The 18,290-nt window shown below is 43.5% G+C and overlaps 1 protein-coding gene and 1 long non-coding RNA gene across 2 annotated transcripts in view; both read right to left on the minus strand.

The window, feature by feature from the left end:
* Nucleotides 1-18,290, minus strand: part of RERE (arginine-glutamic acid dipeptide (RE) repeats) — a 267,612-nt gene that overhangs the window by 49,628 nt on the left and 199,694 nt on the right. The window contains exon 11 of the mRNA XM_014546200.1: nt 17,478-17,558. Coding sequence (XP_014401686.1) covers nt 17,478-17,558 — 81 coding nt within the window. The remainder of the gene's footprint in view (nt 1-17,477; nt 17,559-18,290) is intronic.
* LOC106727493 lies at nt 5,234-6,118 on the minus strand. The gene is made up of 2 exons (XR_001363709.1): nt 5,559-6,118; nt 5,234-5,331 (listed from the first exon to the last, which is right to left on the minus strand). It is a non-coding gene; the product is annotated as an uncharacterized LOC106727493 (long non-coding RNA).

Genomic DNA, 18,290 nt, shown 5'->3' on the forward strand with positions numbered 1-18,290 from the left:
TCTCTCTCTCTCTCCCTCTCTCTATCTCTCTCTCTCTCTCTCTCTCTCCCTTCTCCCCTCCTTTCTGAAATCAATAAAAATATATTAAAAAAAAAATAGCACCTGGACATAAGAACTCAATTTATGTTCCTGTAATCACTGCCGCCTTCTTTAATTTTCACTATGAAAGAGTTGAAGGAGGTTCTAATTGTGTCCCCATTCTACTTGTGAGTAACCTAAATCCCCCAGTATCTGACAGACTTATCAAAAGCCCCCAGGTAATGAATGGCAGAGCTGGACTTTGAACCCAACTGTCTGCTTCTCAACTATGCTATTCTACCACAGAACAAAAACTTCCTTGTCACAGCTACCAAATTAAGCAAAATCACACGCGAAAATAAAAATGTAAAAAAGTCAACGTATTTGAAATAAATGGACAAGACCTCAAAATAAGACAAAGCTATTCATCAAGGAAAAAAATGTTAACAGTGAAAAAAAGTCCGAAACCTGGAAACTAGAAGTAACTTAAATGCTCAAAATTGGAAGTTGTATCTTTTTAAAGTACAGCCATCAAAAACGATGACATAGATACATGTTTAATGTTAAAGTTACAGTTTAAAAATGGTAGGTAACAGAACAGAATGAGGCCACTTCTGTTGAAAATATTTACTGATAAATGCTTAAAAACAGTCTGAAGCAGCGGTCGCCAACCTTTCGGACCTCACGGACCACCAGTGGTCCTCGGACCACCGGTTGGTGACCACTGTCTTAGAATTTTAAAGAATCTACTTGGACTAAATGGAATAGGAATCTCAAGCTTCTACTTATCCCCATCTGTTCTCTATCATACAGACATGTAGGCACACACAAACATTTGCATGTGTAATACTGTAAGCTTTAAAGTTTGGATTATTCTGTGCACAATTACCGTTTTAAATATTTTAAAGAAAAGTTGCAAGAATGACATAAAGAATTCCCATATAGCCTTTACCCAATTCCCTAAATATTAACATTTTATCACATTACTTTTAATTCTCCATTTTAAATTCTCCTTTTATAGCCAAATGTGTGGTGTTTTTCCTCTGAGGGTAGGTTACAGACCTGTTATTTCTGAATATACTTTAGCATGCACAGTTTTTTTAAAAAAACATAAAAGCTGTATTATTGCCACCTTCTGCTTAAAAAATACCTGGCTGGCTCACCCGAATCCTACTACTTTAGTTAAAATCTTAGGCTTTGTAGTTGTGTTTTTGGTAGTTTTCCCCTGGAAAACATACAGGAGAAAATTTAAATCACCAGGTGATTAATTTCATCACCCAGAGATGAGCCCTATTTATCATTTGGCCTCTATTCTTCAGACCTGCGGTCGCCATCCCGTGTCCACAGATCACTTGTGGTCCGTGCGGTCCGAAAGGTCGGCGACCGCTTGTTCTAGAGAGCTCTCCATTACCCCACATTGAAGCAAAAACAAAAACCTAAGCCTTAAAAATCAACTTCACTGCCTGGCTGGCACGGCTCAGGGGTTGAGCGCCGACCTATGAACCTGGAGGTCACGGTCCGATTCCCGGTCAGGGCACATGCCTAGGTTGCGGGCTTGATCCCTAGTATGAGGCGTGCAGGAGGCAGCCGATCCATGATTCTCTCTCATCACTGATGTTTCTCTCTTTCTCTCCCTCTCCCTTTCTTTGTGAAATCAATAAAAATACATTTTTAAAAAATCAACTTAATTAAAACAGGGCAAGAACACCACTGGTTAGAATTGTTAAATCCAGTTCTATGAATTACTGAGGGCAAGTCCAGAAAGAGCTGTCCGCAGAGTTTCAAGGTGGATCAGAGTAGCACTAGGAAACCGCACTCGGCACAGGCTCTTTCAAGCCACATTCTGGCTGGTAAACCGCACGTTTCCAGCACAGAACCTGGAAAAGAGGAAGCTGTACTGGCCACCACAGAAGCGTATCTTCTTGGGTGAGAAAACTGTGACAGGCTCCTAGCGTGGAACCCAGAAGGAGCAGGCCCATGTTTCTGAGAGCCTGGGCGGCTTCTGGGACACTGATGGAAGCTCCGGTCCCAGGGCCCTTTGCTAGCTTATCCGAGTCCCCTCTAGGACACAAAGCGATGACCTGCACTCATACTTCCTCACTAATTAGTTGGCCAAGGAATCCTGCTGTGAACAAAGAATTTCTATGGTAATAAAACCTCACTTTCCTCCTATGAAAAGCAAACATGGCCCCAAACCTAAGCTCTCCCATCAGAGGCTCTGCTCTGTTCTTGCTCACCCGCATACTGACGTGGACAGGGCCTCTGAAGGCCCCTTTAGTGTCACTGTGCCTCAGTTTCCTTCCCCATGCTTGTGCCGTAACACCGGTACCTCCACAGGTTTATCGGGAGAACCGATGAAATAATGTCTGTAAAGTGTTCTAATTTGCAAGGATGAAAAGGGCTGTAACTACAAAGTCAAAGCGGTATGAAAGAACGTTTTTAAGCTGCAACCACTTCTGTCTTTTGAACTGGAGAACCACAAGGAGGATCAAAGGAGTGTCAGTTTGTTGACGGCTGCTCTGGAGGCCTCCTCCCTACACCTGGCAGAAACCCCAGAGTGAGGTCTACCGTGATTGTTCCCTTAACCAGATCTCAAGACAAGTTGTACAAGGGTTTCCTGGAACACCTTGAGCAGAAGAGATGGGGGAAACCAACATAGCTTGCATAGCTTGTTACATTCTTCCATGAACGTGGGCATTAAAAGTAAAAGGCGGCCTTGGGAGGGAGAAATGCAAATATGTAGGGAAAAAGTTGTTTCGCCTGGCCTCCTTCTGGCATAGTGACTGTGTAAGGCTACGGCAGCTTGCATAATAAAATGCTTAAACTTGGCTAAATTAATCTCCTTTGCCATAAGGGGGGGGGGGGGGGGGGCGGGTAGAATTAAGCTTACGGGAAATAAGGCTAATCAAAGCCCCACAGTAACAAAGGGCACGGAAAACATTTCTACTGTATCACATCCCCCAGGCTGGCCAAGAGCCCGGAATTTCCATTACAACTTTTCAAAGAGAGGGAGCGAAGGAGCAAAAATATTTCACAAAAGCATTATCAAGGCCCCAACCTGGGATGCCCTGCTGCACAACCAAAATCTGTGAGAGGTCAGCCTTTCAGGGAGTCAAAAACCCAGCATGTGGAAGCGGGCAGGCCTTTTATGTAGTAGGAGGGTTCATAAAACCACTACTGTTTTGCACTGAAGTCTCAGAGCTTCACAGATCATTAAAGGGTTCGGAACCACAGAGAAAGGAGGGCAGAGTTAAGGAAATAAATCAAAAGTTCCTCTGGGATGCACAAACGCCTACTTGGAACAGGCTTTCAGCCGAATATCCTCCACATTAAACAACAGGGAGGATTTTTCAAAATAAAAGCAGAAAAGAGCTTCGTTTTGTTACAAGCAATGCACTTTCTTTTTGGTTGAAAGGTTATGTGTGCCATAAAAAATGACTCCTGTGGTGAGCGCTTGGGGGACATGGAGGCTGGGCTGGGGCAGGGGTGATGGTGAAAGAAAACAGTGGAAGTGAACAAAAAGCCCAACAGAAATGGCTCAGCCTGGGGCACCCCAAACAAATTACAACGACTTGTCATATTTTAGGGGTAGGATGTTAGGAAGGGGAATGGTATTACTAGGAAGAAATTTCTATCATGTTTACTCCTTGCCATCCTTGCCTAAGAACTGAAATAATTTTCCCAGAGCCAGAAAGAGTTCTCTGGTTTGCCTGTGTAACATACCCAGTTGAAGACCTGGGGAAATGGGCTGCGTCATCTTAAACGCTCGGAAGCATCAGCTCTCTCAAAACCAGCAGAGGGAGCACAGCATCTGAGAACAGGAAGTGGTCAACCCCAAAGCTAAGGATTTGTGTTCGTCCAAGGCCATGGCCCAGAAGCGGTCACAGACCTTCTGACCTTGCCTGTATGTTATCCAGCAACAGTAAACAGCCAATGCCAGTGGCAAAATCCAGAATGAAATGCTAGACTACCCACTCAGGGAGGATTTGTTTGTTGCAACAACCAGGTGAGGCAGCAGGGAGGAAAGCAGAACTACCCACACTTGGGTCTGGACACAATTACTCTGAAGCCCAGTGGTGGGGGACTTGGAAAGAAGCGGGAGGGGTCTCAGGAGGAAAAAGGCTACATGGAAGGCAAAAAATCCATTTGGAAAACTGACAGCAAGCACCAGAGCAATGATTTCACCTTAAAATCCAGGGCTCCCCGTTTAGTCTGTGAACAGCCCATTTCTAGACTTTTTGTTTGGGGGGAGAAGGGGTTGAGACAAAAGCAGCAAAACAGAAGAAGGCATAAGTCTGCTACATGAGTGCCATCTTAATCTTCAGCCACAGTTTACCAAACGTGGGGAATGGGTTGAGGGATTGACACAGTGCCAAGATTATCCGGCTCTGGGGTCTGGGATAGGACTATGGCGGAGGGGCTAGCCCACAGGAAAGAACCTGCTGTTCCAGGCATAATTGTGCTGTGGTTTGTTGCTGGAAACCATCTTTGCTCAGGTCCACGCCACGTGTTAAAATGGCCTAACTGGCCCTGACCAGTTTGGCTCAGTGGATGGAGCATCGGCCTGCGGACTGAAGGGTCCCAGGTTCGATTCTGGTCAGGGGCATGTGCCTTGGTTGCAGGCACATCCCCAGTGGGGGGGGTGCAGGAGGCAGCTGATTGATGTTTCTCTCTCATCGATGTTTCTATCCCTCTCCCTTCCTCTCTGTGGAAAATCAGTAAAATATATTTTTTAAAAAAAAGAAAGAAAAAGGCCTAACTGATTAGTCTAAGTATTATGCACTGCTCTATCAGGTATTGTCTGTTACTAGATCCTAATACTAATACTTTTTCATTGTAGGAAATGAGAGGTAGGTTAAAAATGCTAACTTTAATACGTGTTAAACTCAATAGAATCAACAAAACCTACAATGCAACTTTCTGTTACACGAGGAAGTGTGCCTGCCCGCTGGGTGAAGGAGAGGGCAGGGACCGAGCTCCTGCTGCCTGGCACTGCTGAGACAAGGGCCCAAAGGAGCTCCCTGGAAGCATGCTTGGGCAGCCTGCAGCCAGGAGCCCAGGCGGGGACGTGCCAACTACTCTGCCCCATCTTCAGAGCCTCCACGAGGGTCTGGCAATAATTTTCTATGTCATCAGGGACATGACCAGGACAATGTATGGGAGGTGAAGTGACTCAGATGCCAGCTTAATAAAAAGAGAACATTTCACACAAGGCAACTGTCCAAAACCAGCAGAGTCATATTTAATGAGTTCAGGTTCTCAGGAACAGTAGGGCAGCCAGTTGAGAAGAGGGATTCAGGTACTGGGATTTTCCTGAATAGACAACAAGGATACTTCAAGGACTCTTTTGGGCAAGGTATTTCAAGCAAGTTTTTACATTTTCAAACACCTATCCTTCAGATAGCTTCCAGCCCTAACCGCACCACTTCCTGGATGCACACAATTCCCTCAGCCCTCATCTCCAGCATCTTCAACTCCCATTACCACTTAATGTCCACACCACATAGTTTATTTTAGCACTTGGGTTCATGCCAACTCACATGTGGTAACCAGTCGGAGGTCCCCAGGGAGCAGGACCACATCTCTAATCTTCTCATCAGACTCAATGAACTCGGTAAGTGTTTGCTGACTATTAGAAATAACGTGTCAGGATTTTACACTGGCTAAACCCTCTAAGATTTTACATTTACACTGGCTAAACCCTCTAAGTCACTGATTTCTAGAAAAAAATTTATAACACATATAAGACATACCTAGTAAGGCACTTAGCATTTGGGAAATTAGTAATTAAAATGCAAAAGAAAAGAATATGCATTGCATTAGTATGAGTCTAAGACAAATACACTGGCCAAATGGGTACATGTACCTACCCACTTGGTAAATTTGCACATTTTAATTTACATACAAAATGACTATATAAGAAACATTATATCCTTTAACTATATTATTCTGCCTAATCATCTGGTAGACACAATATGGTACAGAGAAGCACATGGACTTTTCTCCGGAGTCACCTAAAAGGCTTACATGGTCAGAAGAAATAAGGGCTCTGCCCCGGCTGGTGTAGTTCAGTTGGTTGAGCATCATCCCATGCTCTGAAAGGTTGCTGGTTTGATTCCCGGTCAGGGCACATACCTGGGTTTCTGGCTCGATCCCCGGTAGGGGGCATGCCTGAGGAATGAACCCACAACCTGGGTATGTGCCTTGACCGGGAATTGAACCCACAACCTTTTGATGTACACTCCAACCAACTGAGCCACCTTGGGCAGGACTTCAAATTTTGATAAATAAATTGAGTCCACAGAACAGAGCAAATTTTGAAATTTATTTTAAAAGTTTTTTTAATGCACAGCAGGATGCAGCACTGTCCCATACACCAAAAGGTTGTGGGTTTGATTCCAGTCAGGGCACATACCCAGATTGCAGGTTCGATCCCGGGTCAGGGTGCATGCAAGAGGCAACCGATCGATGTTTCTCACATTGATATTTCTCCCCCGCCCTTCCTTTCTCTGAAAACATATCCTTGGGTGAGGATTAAAAAAACAAAGTTTTGCCCTGACTTGTGTGGCTTACTGGTTAGAGTGTTAGCCTGAGCACTGAAGGGTCTCGGGTTCGATACCAGGCCCCAGTCTGGGGAAGTGAGGGTGGCAACCAATCGATGTCTCTCTCTCTTCTCTCTCCTTTCTCTCTCTCTTTCTCAAAATCAATGGGAAAAATGTCCTCCAATGAGGATTAACAAAAGAAAGTTTTGTTTTTCTTTTTTTAAAATCCCACATTTTCTAGAATGTCTAGAGTTTGCCCAATTCACTTGCTCCGCTGAAGTTGGCCAGGTATACAGTTTCACTGGGCCTGTTTCCTTTAGAATGTAATTGTTCCACAAATTCCAAATTCTTCCTCCAAAACTTAAAACACCTGTCTTAACAACTCAAGGCCACAGATCTCTAACCCGATTCCAAAACAGAGCATCTGTGGGAAGGAGAACCAAGTTCAGACCTGAGGAGGTGTGTGTCCGAATTAAGAATCACCAAATCCCAAAGGTGGTGGGCCTTTGCTGCTCCAGCCCTCTACAATAATAAAACACACAAAAGTCACCATTTCTTGCCAAAGTAAAGGAAAATCCAACCCTTGTACCTGGGAACAAAGATATAATGGCTGCAGCTGAAAATACATAACCAAAGCATTGCAGAAAAAACTTCAACTTAATATTGTTCAGAACATCCTCAGGGGTGTTTCACTCATAAGCAAAAGACACAGGATAAAAATTCCAGACTGTTTTTAAGATAATAAAATGGCATATGATGGTGACTCACTAACTGACTAAAAGGGAAAAAAAATCCATAAACAGTCACAGGAACCTTGAAAAGCTGCAGAATCTGGCAACAGTGAACCTCCTCCACCTCGCTTGGCTCTCACCTCCAGCGCGCGCGCATACACACACACACACACACACACACACACACACACACACACACGTGACCAGTTTGAAGCCAAGCTGCAATTGGCTAATGGCTTACTCTACTGCTTAAAACAATATTTTATTCTTGACTTGCTCAATAAAACTGCTGAGAAAAATAAACAATGGGCTTCAATCTTATAAATAATCTAGAAAACAGAATTACTGTGCAAACAGTAGAGGTGACTTACTGCCCATGGTCAACAGAACAGGAAAGTCCAAGGTGGCACAGTGAACCCCAAGTCCTAGTCTCACTATCTTGGGACATGAGAGTTAACAAGGATTTTCTGACCACTAAACAGTCTAAAGCCTGGGATGCCCAGGTTTCAACTGGTCTTTAAAGCAGCACCAAAGAAGATCTTGAAACCAACACAAAGAGCAAAAGGTGAGGAAAACGTTTCCTTGAAAACACAGAGAAGCTTTACTCTTTTAGGATTGTGTATATCTACTAGGGGCCCAGTGCACGAATTCGTGCACCTTGAAAGGAACTGTGGGTCGTGAGGCTGAGGTAGGCACAGGGGCAGGTCTCGGCCCATCCTCTGAGCGCCCCCCCTCCGCCCCTCCCGCTGCGGCCCTGGTCCCCTGTCTGCTGTAGCCCTGCTCCCGCCGCCACCGCTCCCATGCACTGATGGCACTGGCCCCACTCGCACCCAATGATGGCAGGGAGTGATTGGGGCCGGCGCCAGCAGCGGGTGTGAGCAGGGCTGGTGCCATCAGCGGGTGCGTGCAGCGGCTGCTGCCCCAATCACCTGTCAGGAGCAGGGGGAGGTGGAGAAGCCCTCAGGGGCGATCAGGGCCGGCAGCCACCGCTCACACCTGCTGATGGTGCTGAGTGATTGGGACCAGTGCCAGGCACCGGCAGTGGGTGCGAGTGGGGTCGGCATTGGCAGCAGGTGTGAGTGCCAGCAGGACCGCGGCACGCGGGAGCAAAGCATTTTCAGTAACCATCAGGGCTAGCCCCGATGACAATGACCAGCGCCCTACCTTGGTCTGGCGCCCCCACTCACCTGCTCCACCATCCCACCGTGGCCAATGCCTGCCATGTTCCACACATGCCCCCTTGTGGTCAGTGCACAGCGACTGGTTGTTCATTTGTTCCACCGTTTGGTCTATTTGCATATTAGCCTTTTATTATATAGGATGGTTATCATGTATTTTTATCCCTCATTTACACATGTGTGAATACATACAATTTCATTTTTAACAGATATTAAGGGCCTGTTGGAAGGCACTAAAGGTGACATATAGAAATATTAAAATGTGGTTCCTGCCCAGAATGTCTTACATTCTGTATAAAGACATACATGCATGTGTGTGTAAGAAAGAAAATGCACGGGGGGAGGGGAAAGCAGTAGAGTCTAAAGTTCAAGACTAAAATAAAATAAATATTAAATTTTAATGGGCAGAACAAAATACAGGTCTGTGGAGAGAGGAGCTGGGCTTTTTGTGCAGTGGCCCGGTCCATGCAGGAACGGACTCAGGTGGCTCTCAGAAGTGCAGCCCAGGCAGGACCTGTGTAACTGGGCTCTGCAGTCTCAGTGACGGAGACTCAGGCACCTTCCAGGGAAGAACTCAAGCCCCACCGGCCTCTCCACACTTAGACTGTGAGCTCCAGGAGGGTAAGCCTGCTCTCAAGCACCTCAGACTCCCCACAGAGAGTGCCTTTGGTACCAAAGGTTCCCCCACACAGTTCTCAAAACACTGCCAATTATGCCAACTGTGAGGACGGTTTAGATCAGCGGTTCTCAACCTGTGGGGGTCGCGACCCCTTTGGCGGTCGAACGACCCTTTCACAGGGGTTGCCTAAGACCATCCTGCAAATCAGATATTTACATTATGATTCATAACAGTAGCAAAATTACAGTTATGAAGTACAACGAAAATAATTTTATGGTTGGGGTCACAACACGAGGAACTGTATTTCAAGGGCCAGAAGATTGAGAGCCACTGGTTTAGATGCTCAAAGGCCAAATCCTGGCATTACTGATGCCACAATTTAGAGGATGTAAGACATTTGAACAGAAGAAAGGACCCTATTTCCATAGTAAAAAAAAAAAAAAGAACAAAGGCCATTAATATGAAAACAATTTCAAAATTCAACATCTCAAGAAGAAAACTTAGCTAATGGAATTCTGGTGTCTCAAGCAAGGTTCCTCCTGCTTGCATTTCCTATTTTTATAATACAAGTCATGGCTTTCAAATTACATACGAGAAAAAAAATTTATGGGTGGGTGGAGGGGGCATGATTTTTCTACCACAGGTAAGCTGTGAATAAGACTGAGGTGAATGTTTTTCTTAAAACAATGCAATTAATTTCTACTCTATTTTCTAAGTGTTACTCAAGGGCATAACTTAAAATTAAAATGAACCAATTATACAAGGATTATGATTTCAGATACATTTTGAAACTTATTTTTAATGTCAGCTTTTAACAGACTAGATGTATTTTTTTTAAAAACTTCAGCAAACTGAATTTTCAAAGTTAGGATGGGTTCACAGATCTAGTAAGGTTAAAAAAAAAATCTATTAGCGATATAAAATATGAGCTCCAAATAGATAAACTCAATGACTATAACCAGAGTAATCACAACGTTTAAGTCTTTTTAAAGACCAATCCAAACCATTCATTTGTTTTACTAGCTAATAAAATGGGTGCGTCTATTTTGGCTTAAAAGTCATAAATGCCTCCATCTAAAAGTCCCCAGGTAACCAAGATCCAGCTGGATCATAAGAAACCTGGGTTAGCAAATACCAACAGCAAATAAAGAAAACTGATCCTTATAAGCAGCACTGTGCCCAGCAATACTTTAAAAGTCCAAGGCAGTTTTCTAAGTGCAGATTCTACAAGCACTACCTAGTGTACACTGAAGCACTCTCGTGCCATCCCCACCTGTTCTAATATGCAGGTAAGGCCAAAGACACCTAAGACGTTAACAGTGAGAGCAACAAATATACACGGTCCCTGGTTTTAAAAAGTCACTTAATTTTTAAGACCTCCTCTCCCCGCCCCCGCCCCCAATATCAACACCAAAAGTTTCTTACATGCAAATTTCTTAACTGCTTCACTTACACAAGGAAGCAGCCAATCTCTCTTAGATGACCCCAGTCAAAACTGGACCACTGCCCAAACATCCATACAGTTTAGTCCATCAGAGTGAAGAGATTCAAACCCCTACATGGGAATAACGATAGGATCACACACAGTACTTGCCCCCCAAATGCAGCGCCTGTTTTTATTGATCACTTCCGCCTCGCATGAAAAATTCCAACTCTCTCTGTATCTACCTGAGGACAAGTAATTAAGAGAAAAGGTATGGCACTTAAATGTCTACCCTTTTACCCAATCTTGCCAACCTCAAAGCACTTATATTTCTTATTCATATTTAAGGTGTCCCAGTAAAAGAAACAACTGTAGTATTAAGTATGTAAACTTCAGATTAGTAAGAAGTCATTCTTTCAAATAAGAAGGTTTCTATGAGAAACAAACAAGGTGTAGCCTAGCCTGACTCACAAACAATGACTATGTCACAACTTAAAGAGGAGGATAACAGTTTTTATATGAAATATGACAGGAGTTACAATTGAGTTTCTAGGGAAGACTGGGAAGTGGGAAGCTATATTACGGAAGTCTATCATTGATAATGAAAATAGGCCCAGATACTTCTCTGTATGTTTGAAAAATTTTGTAATAATATGAAAAACAAAATCAAGTCCTCATAGTGAAACAATTTACAACTTTTACAGAATAAAAACACTATTATTCCAAGAATGAATGTGGCACACAGCCTTCGGGTTCTGCAAGTCTTCTTTAATGTAAATGCAGTGCTTCCTAGCGGCGCTGTTCAACAGGCTCGGACCGGCGCCTGGGAGTCTGACTGTCACAAGGGCCAGGTGATGTGATGATCCTGGTCTAAGGGTCACGCTGCGAGCGGTGAGGACACACAGCATTTGCAGTAGAGGTCTCTGATTTTAAACTGGAGATTTTCCTAAAGTATCGTTATGTGGTTATAACACATTTGTCCTCATTAATATCAACCTAGGCAGTAAGTCCATACTCTGTTATGTAACATTAGATTAAGCATTAATGAGGCTAGAAAACTGTTTATCTAAGGTTATAATCTTAGGTTAGAGAAAACTTCATGCTGAATGTTCAAACTGAATGCTAGAGTAATTTTTAACCTCTTAAGATTAACAGAATCTCGATTACTCAGTCCTAAAGCCCTTTCCAAATAGTAGTCATTCTTTGCTGGGAGAATAGGCTCTATGCAAAAGATATTCTGTCCAAAGAAATGAACAATTAATATTCAATAGTTATGTACATATTTAACAGAACTCACTCCCAGAAATGTGGCTGAGAAAGGTGTTGATTTTCATGGTATTTCTCAAATTAAAATTTTAAATCTCTAATACTTTTCATCCTATCACCCAAAGTTAAAAAACAACAACTAAACATCAAAACCACTCACCTGTTCATTGGGCTCTTGGTCCCATTAAAAACAGTGACACATTTTTGATAGAGAAAATCAAGATAAAGACAGACTTCCATTTTCCTAAGTCACTGTCAGCTCCCGTTTTTGGTCTTACTACAAGACTGAATTATTACAAGAACAAGGTTTCACACCTCAGCTTGGATGCTCTCACTTTTTTTTCTCTTTAAAGCCTTCAAGGGGGGGATCTCCAAACGCACTCTCTGGAGAGAGTGCAAGGTTCCCCAAAGTCACCTGCAAGCCCTAATTCTGGCCTAAGTCCTACTGCATCGCTGGATGCAGCCTCCCCTCCAGCCACACTAGTGCACTCGCTGGGCATGTTTTGCAATTTCCTGTCTCCATGCCTTTGCTCGTGATATTTCCTACAGCTGGAAAGTCACTTTTCCTCCACCCTCCCTCCCAACCTCAGCCTGTCAAAAAAAATGTATCCTTCCTTCAAAGTTCAGGTCCAACACTAGAAGCCCTCAGCCTCTGTGCACACTGAAGGGCCTGAACCTCCACCCCCACCAAGGAGGACCCTGAGCACATGCAAAGATTTCCTCTTTCCTGCAGGGCACGGACGGCATCTGGCTTCTCTTTAGAGACACTCTACCCATTACAGTGCTCAGTAAGTACACGTTTCTAAAAACTGAACTACATGGAATGTTTAGCTCTAACAATGGGAAATGGGGCAAAATGAATTTCTAGTACAGTAAATATTCATGTACCAGCAACTGGGTTTACAAATAACATGAGCTCAATTTCTACTGGACTAGGTTCTCAAAAAGACAACTACAGAGATGAGAAAGGCAGTTAAGGATGGGCGCCTTTTCACCTCCTTCCTCCACAGGCTAATTACAACTTTGGGGGCATTTCTTCTCTCTACCGACTCAGAGCAGATCAAATTGTCTTCTCACTAATATTAGCTGCATCTGAGACAGGTCACTGAGTAAGTGCTCCCTGTCTAGGATCCAATGCTGGCTAAATTTGTCTGAGCAACAGCAGATAGAGAGAGCCACACACGAAGTCCAGCCAGGATTCAAGGGACAATCATCCGGGTGTCAGATACGGAAAGTCTTTGGTTCAAACAACACAAACATGTGTTCAGCACAAAAGATAAATGTCACTGTCACCTGAGTAATCATCTCATAATTTTGAAGAAAACTGCAGTCTGTATAAAAATCAAACAAAAGTCTGTTTTGGAACACCCATGATTTTGTATTACTCATAACATGGTTCCCCTCCTGGTAATTAAGATTCAACTCTATCTGGTCTCTCATTTTTTCAGGCATTACCTTAGCGTAACTCATCAATCCTAAGAGCACCTTAAGTCCTTAAAGCAGAACCCAAGGGGCCTGGTTCCGTCATCCTCTCAGAATCTCAGTGAGGGGACACGTACTGAGGTTTACACAAATGTACTCAGACCCAAGACTTCATGTGGTTTAGGCCCAATAGTGTCTTGAGAGAGAAGTGCACAGCCAAGCAGAATCTGATACACTCAGCAAAGGTTCTTTACTCTATTTACTCCTAATTATTGAGGGAGACAAAAAGTTACAGAGAATGATAATAAACTTCAGGATATCTGTACAACCATGATACTAAAATATTTGACTTGCGGTTATTCTCCTGGGTATCATGAGGTTAACATGTAATACCCACTCAACTAAACCTCTATAAACAGTGGTTTTCCACAATCATAACCACTATGCCCACTTCAATGGGCAGTAGTATTCGGAGAACAGCCAGATGGAGTGCCTGTGTAATAAACACCAGACCAAAAGAGCTAGGAAAGCTGTTTATGCCCATACCCACCAGGAACCTTTGTCTGCACAACTCACTGAAGAACTGGTAAGAATGGAAGTCTCCTCAACAAAGCTTCAAGACAAAATACATCCCTTAAAGTAGGCACTGCCCTCCACCCCTTCCCAGTTTTTCAACTAAAATAATTTTCGGCAAGTGAGACTAATAAAAAACAGGTACTTTGTTTTTACACAGATTCAATTTGTTTATAAGCAGAAAATAATTATGTACATGGCATTTAGCTACTCTGTGTAGTATTGGGGTAGATGGGAAGACCAATCATTCTCAAGTGTTTTTAGGCACTCTATCGATAGTATCTCATTTAAATTCTCAAAACTATTCTTTTTTAAAAAAAAATTTAAATATTTTTTTAATATATTTTATTGATTTTTTTACAGAGAGGAAGGGAGAGGGAAAGAGAGTTAGAAACATCGATGAGAGAGAAACACCGACCAGCTGCCTCCTGCACACTCCCCACTGGGGATGTGCCCGCAACCAAGGTACATGCCCTTGACCAGAATCGAACCTGGGACCCTTGAGTCTGCAGGCCAACGCTCTATCCACTGAGCCAAACCGGTCAGAACTTAAAATATTTTTTAAATGATTTCAGAGAGAAAGGAAGAGGGAGAGAGAGAGAAACATCAATGATGAGAGAGAATCAGTGATTGTTTGCCTCCTGCAACACCCATACTGTGGATCGAGCTTACAACCTGGGCATGTGCCCTTGACCGGAATCAAACCCGGGACCCTTCAGTCCACAGACGCTCTATCCACTAAGCCAAACTGGCTAGGGCTCACAACTATTCTTAAGAGTAGAAGAATCAGCCCATTTTACAGACACACACATTAAAGGACAGAGAGACTGAATAATCTGTGTAAGGCCCCAGAGCAGGTTAGTGGCAAAGGAGGCGAGAGCCATCATTTGCTCTCAGGCACAGTGATAGCCCAAAGTGTATGGACGTTTTATAAAGATTGTATGGAGCACCTATAAAATTCTCATGCAAAGAAACACCATTTTAGAAAAAATAACTTCCCAGTCCTTGTCAGGATTTGCCCTGAACTTCCCAATACAGCTCAAAGCAGACTGCACAGTCAAAAGAGATCATCACGTACTACAGTTACTGGTGAAACCCAGAATAGAGCACAGGTCTGCTGACCCAGGTCCAGGCCCAATCAAGCATGCTCTTTGGATGCTGACACCCTTCTGAAGTTTCAAGTCAGTTGAGAATAGCAAAGAAATGAGTTAATAATTTTGGTAAAGTAGCTAAGGATTTGCTATAAAAGAGGCATAACCATATGAAGATTTCTACTGAGGAAGTTTTCAACCAAAAACACTGGTGTCTGCATATTTCATCTTCCACAGCAAAAATGAAAAAGAACCTTTGCCCTCCCCTCCCCATGAGTTGTGAATGATTAGCTTGCCTATGCTGATAACTAAGGAAACTATGAGTGCCTCTCCCAGCTGATTAGAATACTTACAGATTTACTCTACTAACAAACTCCTCCAATTCTATGCAAAGACAACTGGACACCAGGAACAGTTAGCCAACGTCAGCCATAATAAATCTTCCGGTGAAGCAAGCAACTCTCCCATTAGCTCTGATGGCCTTGCCCTGAAGAGGCTAAAACAGGAAGACTTCTGGGTGCCAGAGAAGTAGAGAGAGGAGCCACATGACCAGGAAATTGAGATGACAGAGAAGTGATGGGGAAGGGTCCCAGGAAAGATGTGCTAGAGAAACACAGGCAACCAGCTTGAAGAGTTGGTGTAGTGAGAAAACACTACTTATTGAGTTTGACATCATCAGTAAGAATAAGGAACAGACGGCTGGCGTGGCTCAGTGGTTGAGCATTGACCTATAAACCAGGAGGTTACAATTCGATTACCAGTCAGGGCACATAACCACGTTGCAGGCTCGATCTCCAGTATGGGGAGTACAGGAGGTAGCCAATCATGATTCTCTTTCATTGATGTTTCTATCTCTCTCTCCCTCTCCCTTCCTCTCTGAAATCAATAAAAATATATTTTAAAAAGAAGGAGGAGGAGGAGGAGGAGCCAAGAGCAAGAAGAAAAACAGAATCAAAGATTTAGGTTTAATCTAGGTTACCAAGGCATCCTACTCAAGAGTTAAAACTAGATAAAATTAGCATTTCCAAATGCTAGACAGATTTTAAATTTAGTGCTTAATCTTGCTATTATAAATTTATTTTTTAAAACAGAAGGATAAAGTAATTGTCGAGCCATATCTTGTATCACATTCTTCATGGTTTGCAAGTTTTAGCAGCACGCAGGGATAGATAAGACTTGAGCTGGGAGGTTATGATCTAGCCCATCACATCAAGTCAAAGCTACTCAATGATCTTTCTCAATTTCACCCCAACTTGGCCAAATCAAAATTCCTACACTCAGGTAAAGGCATTTTAGTTTTTAAAAATAGTTATCAAACTTCAAATAACTGAAATCCTCAGAAAACTTTCTTTCACTGTTCTACATTAAATACCTCTTTCCAATTTGTTCTGGAAAGATAAAAAAATAAGTTGGCTTTATGGATTATTACATATTTAATTTTTATGTCTGTGAACATTTTTCTCTATTTTTACCATTCTCATGACCCATCTCTCAGCATTTTTAGCTGTATAATAAATATTAAAAGTTTAATCTAGTTATGACTGATGATGCAAACCACCGATTTATAGGAGGTTGTACTTGAAATCTCAGAACCCGCTTCCCCTATTATGTTATCGCTGCTCTTAAGGTACTGTCCAGAAAGTGTCCAGAAACGTTCATTAAAAACAAAAAGGAAAATAATCAAAAGAAGAAATCAATACACAAAACCCAATTAGAAAACCAAAAAACCAAACCAAACATAGCAACCTACGTACTTTTACAATGAATATTCTTCGTCCATCTCCCCTTCCACTCCTGGAGAAAATGTCTAAATATTCACCCCATCCCCGAGTCTAAAAGTGCACTTCAGCCACGACACTGGACATCAGGGCACATGTCCAAGTTCTACTGCACCCCCAGCCTCCCCTATTCCTTGACCTAGCCAGAGTACCTGTAGGAAATTACAGATAAATGAAACAGAATCCCTTGCTAATATTTTCTTCGTATAACTTCACTCTGAAATGTTCTCAGCAAACCCTCCTACCCACGTTTAGTAAGAGTACTCATCAGATCTGACTCTCAGCTTTGTGAAATATCACAGGAATTTTTAAAAGCCTCATTTAGCAATTTATAAAATTCTTATGCATCTCTCAAATGAAAAGTGCAAACTTTTAGGGCTAGAAAATTAGAGTTAAAACTACTCTTCAAAACATAGCAACCTTAAATACAGAAAAAGTCTCACTAGAATTCAAAGTATATGAGCTACAAACCAATCAACGAAATCCAAACTAGTGATAAATGATATTTCCTATTTCAGCCGCTGTATTTAAAATTACACGTTAACTCCCCAACACCCTGGCCCTTCCCTCCTCCCTTAACCCTGTGCCCAGGACCTTTCTGTTCTTACAGCAGGAGTCACTTTCTTCGGGAGATAGGCACACGCCGTCACTTTAATCTAGAATCATGATCTAAAACTAACCGCCAAGGAAGGAAGAAGAATAGGATGCTAGAGGCCAGCCTGAGTCTGAGCACAGCGCAGGGTTAAAGGAAACCATTTCATAAGATCAAGTGTGGAGGAGAAGCAGCAGGAGCGAAGAGGAAAAAATCAAGTTACATAAAGTCCAATTGTACTCACTGTTTCCTTATTGGGAAGCAGCTCCTTTCTGATTCTGAAGAAGTTCTTGCCGTACTGCCTGAGCCCCTTAACGAAGCGTTTCTGTGATAGAAAGAAACAACAAATGGGATGTAAAAACCGAAAACAAAACAGGATGTCAGCAAAGCAAAGATCTCGGCAATCAGCAGCATAACAAAAAGTCTTGGCCAGGGAATACTGACTGGCTACGGGTGTGTTTCAGCAGCAGACCTGGCCCCCCACCAGGACAGGCCCGTCCCAGCCTCCATCGGAACCCCCAGCCCGCATCCCACACAGGTTTAGGGAAAGAACGTGGTGCCTGCGGCGCGGAAGCAATCTGTGCCCTGTGCCCGCAGTCTGCACCCTGGTCCACGAAGATATAAACAACAAATGTGTTCCGCGTTTCAATAAAGCAGCACAACTGCTCTCCACCTGAGAACGAGGCTTCCCAGAGTGTCGAGCAGAAGGGAGGAAACAGAACCAAACCTGGAGAATTTTCTCTAGGACACGCCGGAGGGTGAAAAGCCCTTTCCTTAATCTGAGGAATTCTCTAGGAAGGGGCCGATATCAGAAGCCCACCGGGGCCTGAACATCAGCTGGCCTGCCCCGCCACCTCCGCCACGAAAAGCAGCTCCAGGGCATCAAATAAGCCCCACCAGCACCCCTTCCTTCTTCCCGAGCCCCTCACCCCCCCGCCGCCCATTTCCTTAGCAGTCCCGAGACTTTCACTTTGTCCCATTCCTCCCAGGCAGCCCCTCCCTGCCCAGTAGGGGCAGCTCCCGGCTCCCCCGGCCCCCACCTCGGGGGGGGGCTGGG

This window comes from Myotis brandtii, unplaced genomic scaffold (assembly GCF_000412655.1).
Source record: "Myotis brandtii unplaced genomic scaffold, ASM41265v1 scaffold434, whole genome shotgun sequence".
NCBI classification, from domain to species: Eukaryota; Metazoa; Chordata; class Mammalia; order Chiroptera; family Vespertilionidae; genus Myotis; species Myotis brandtii.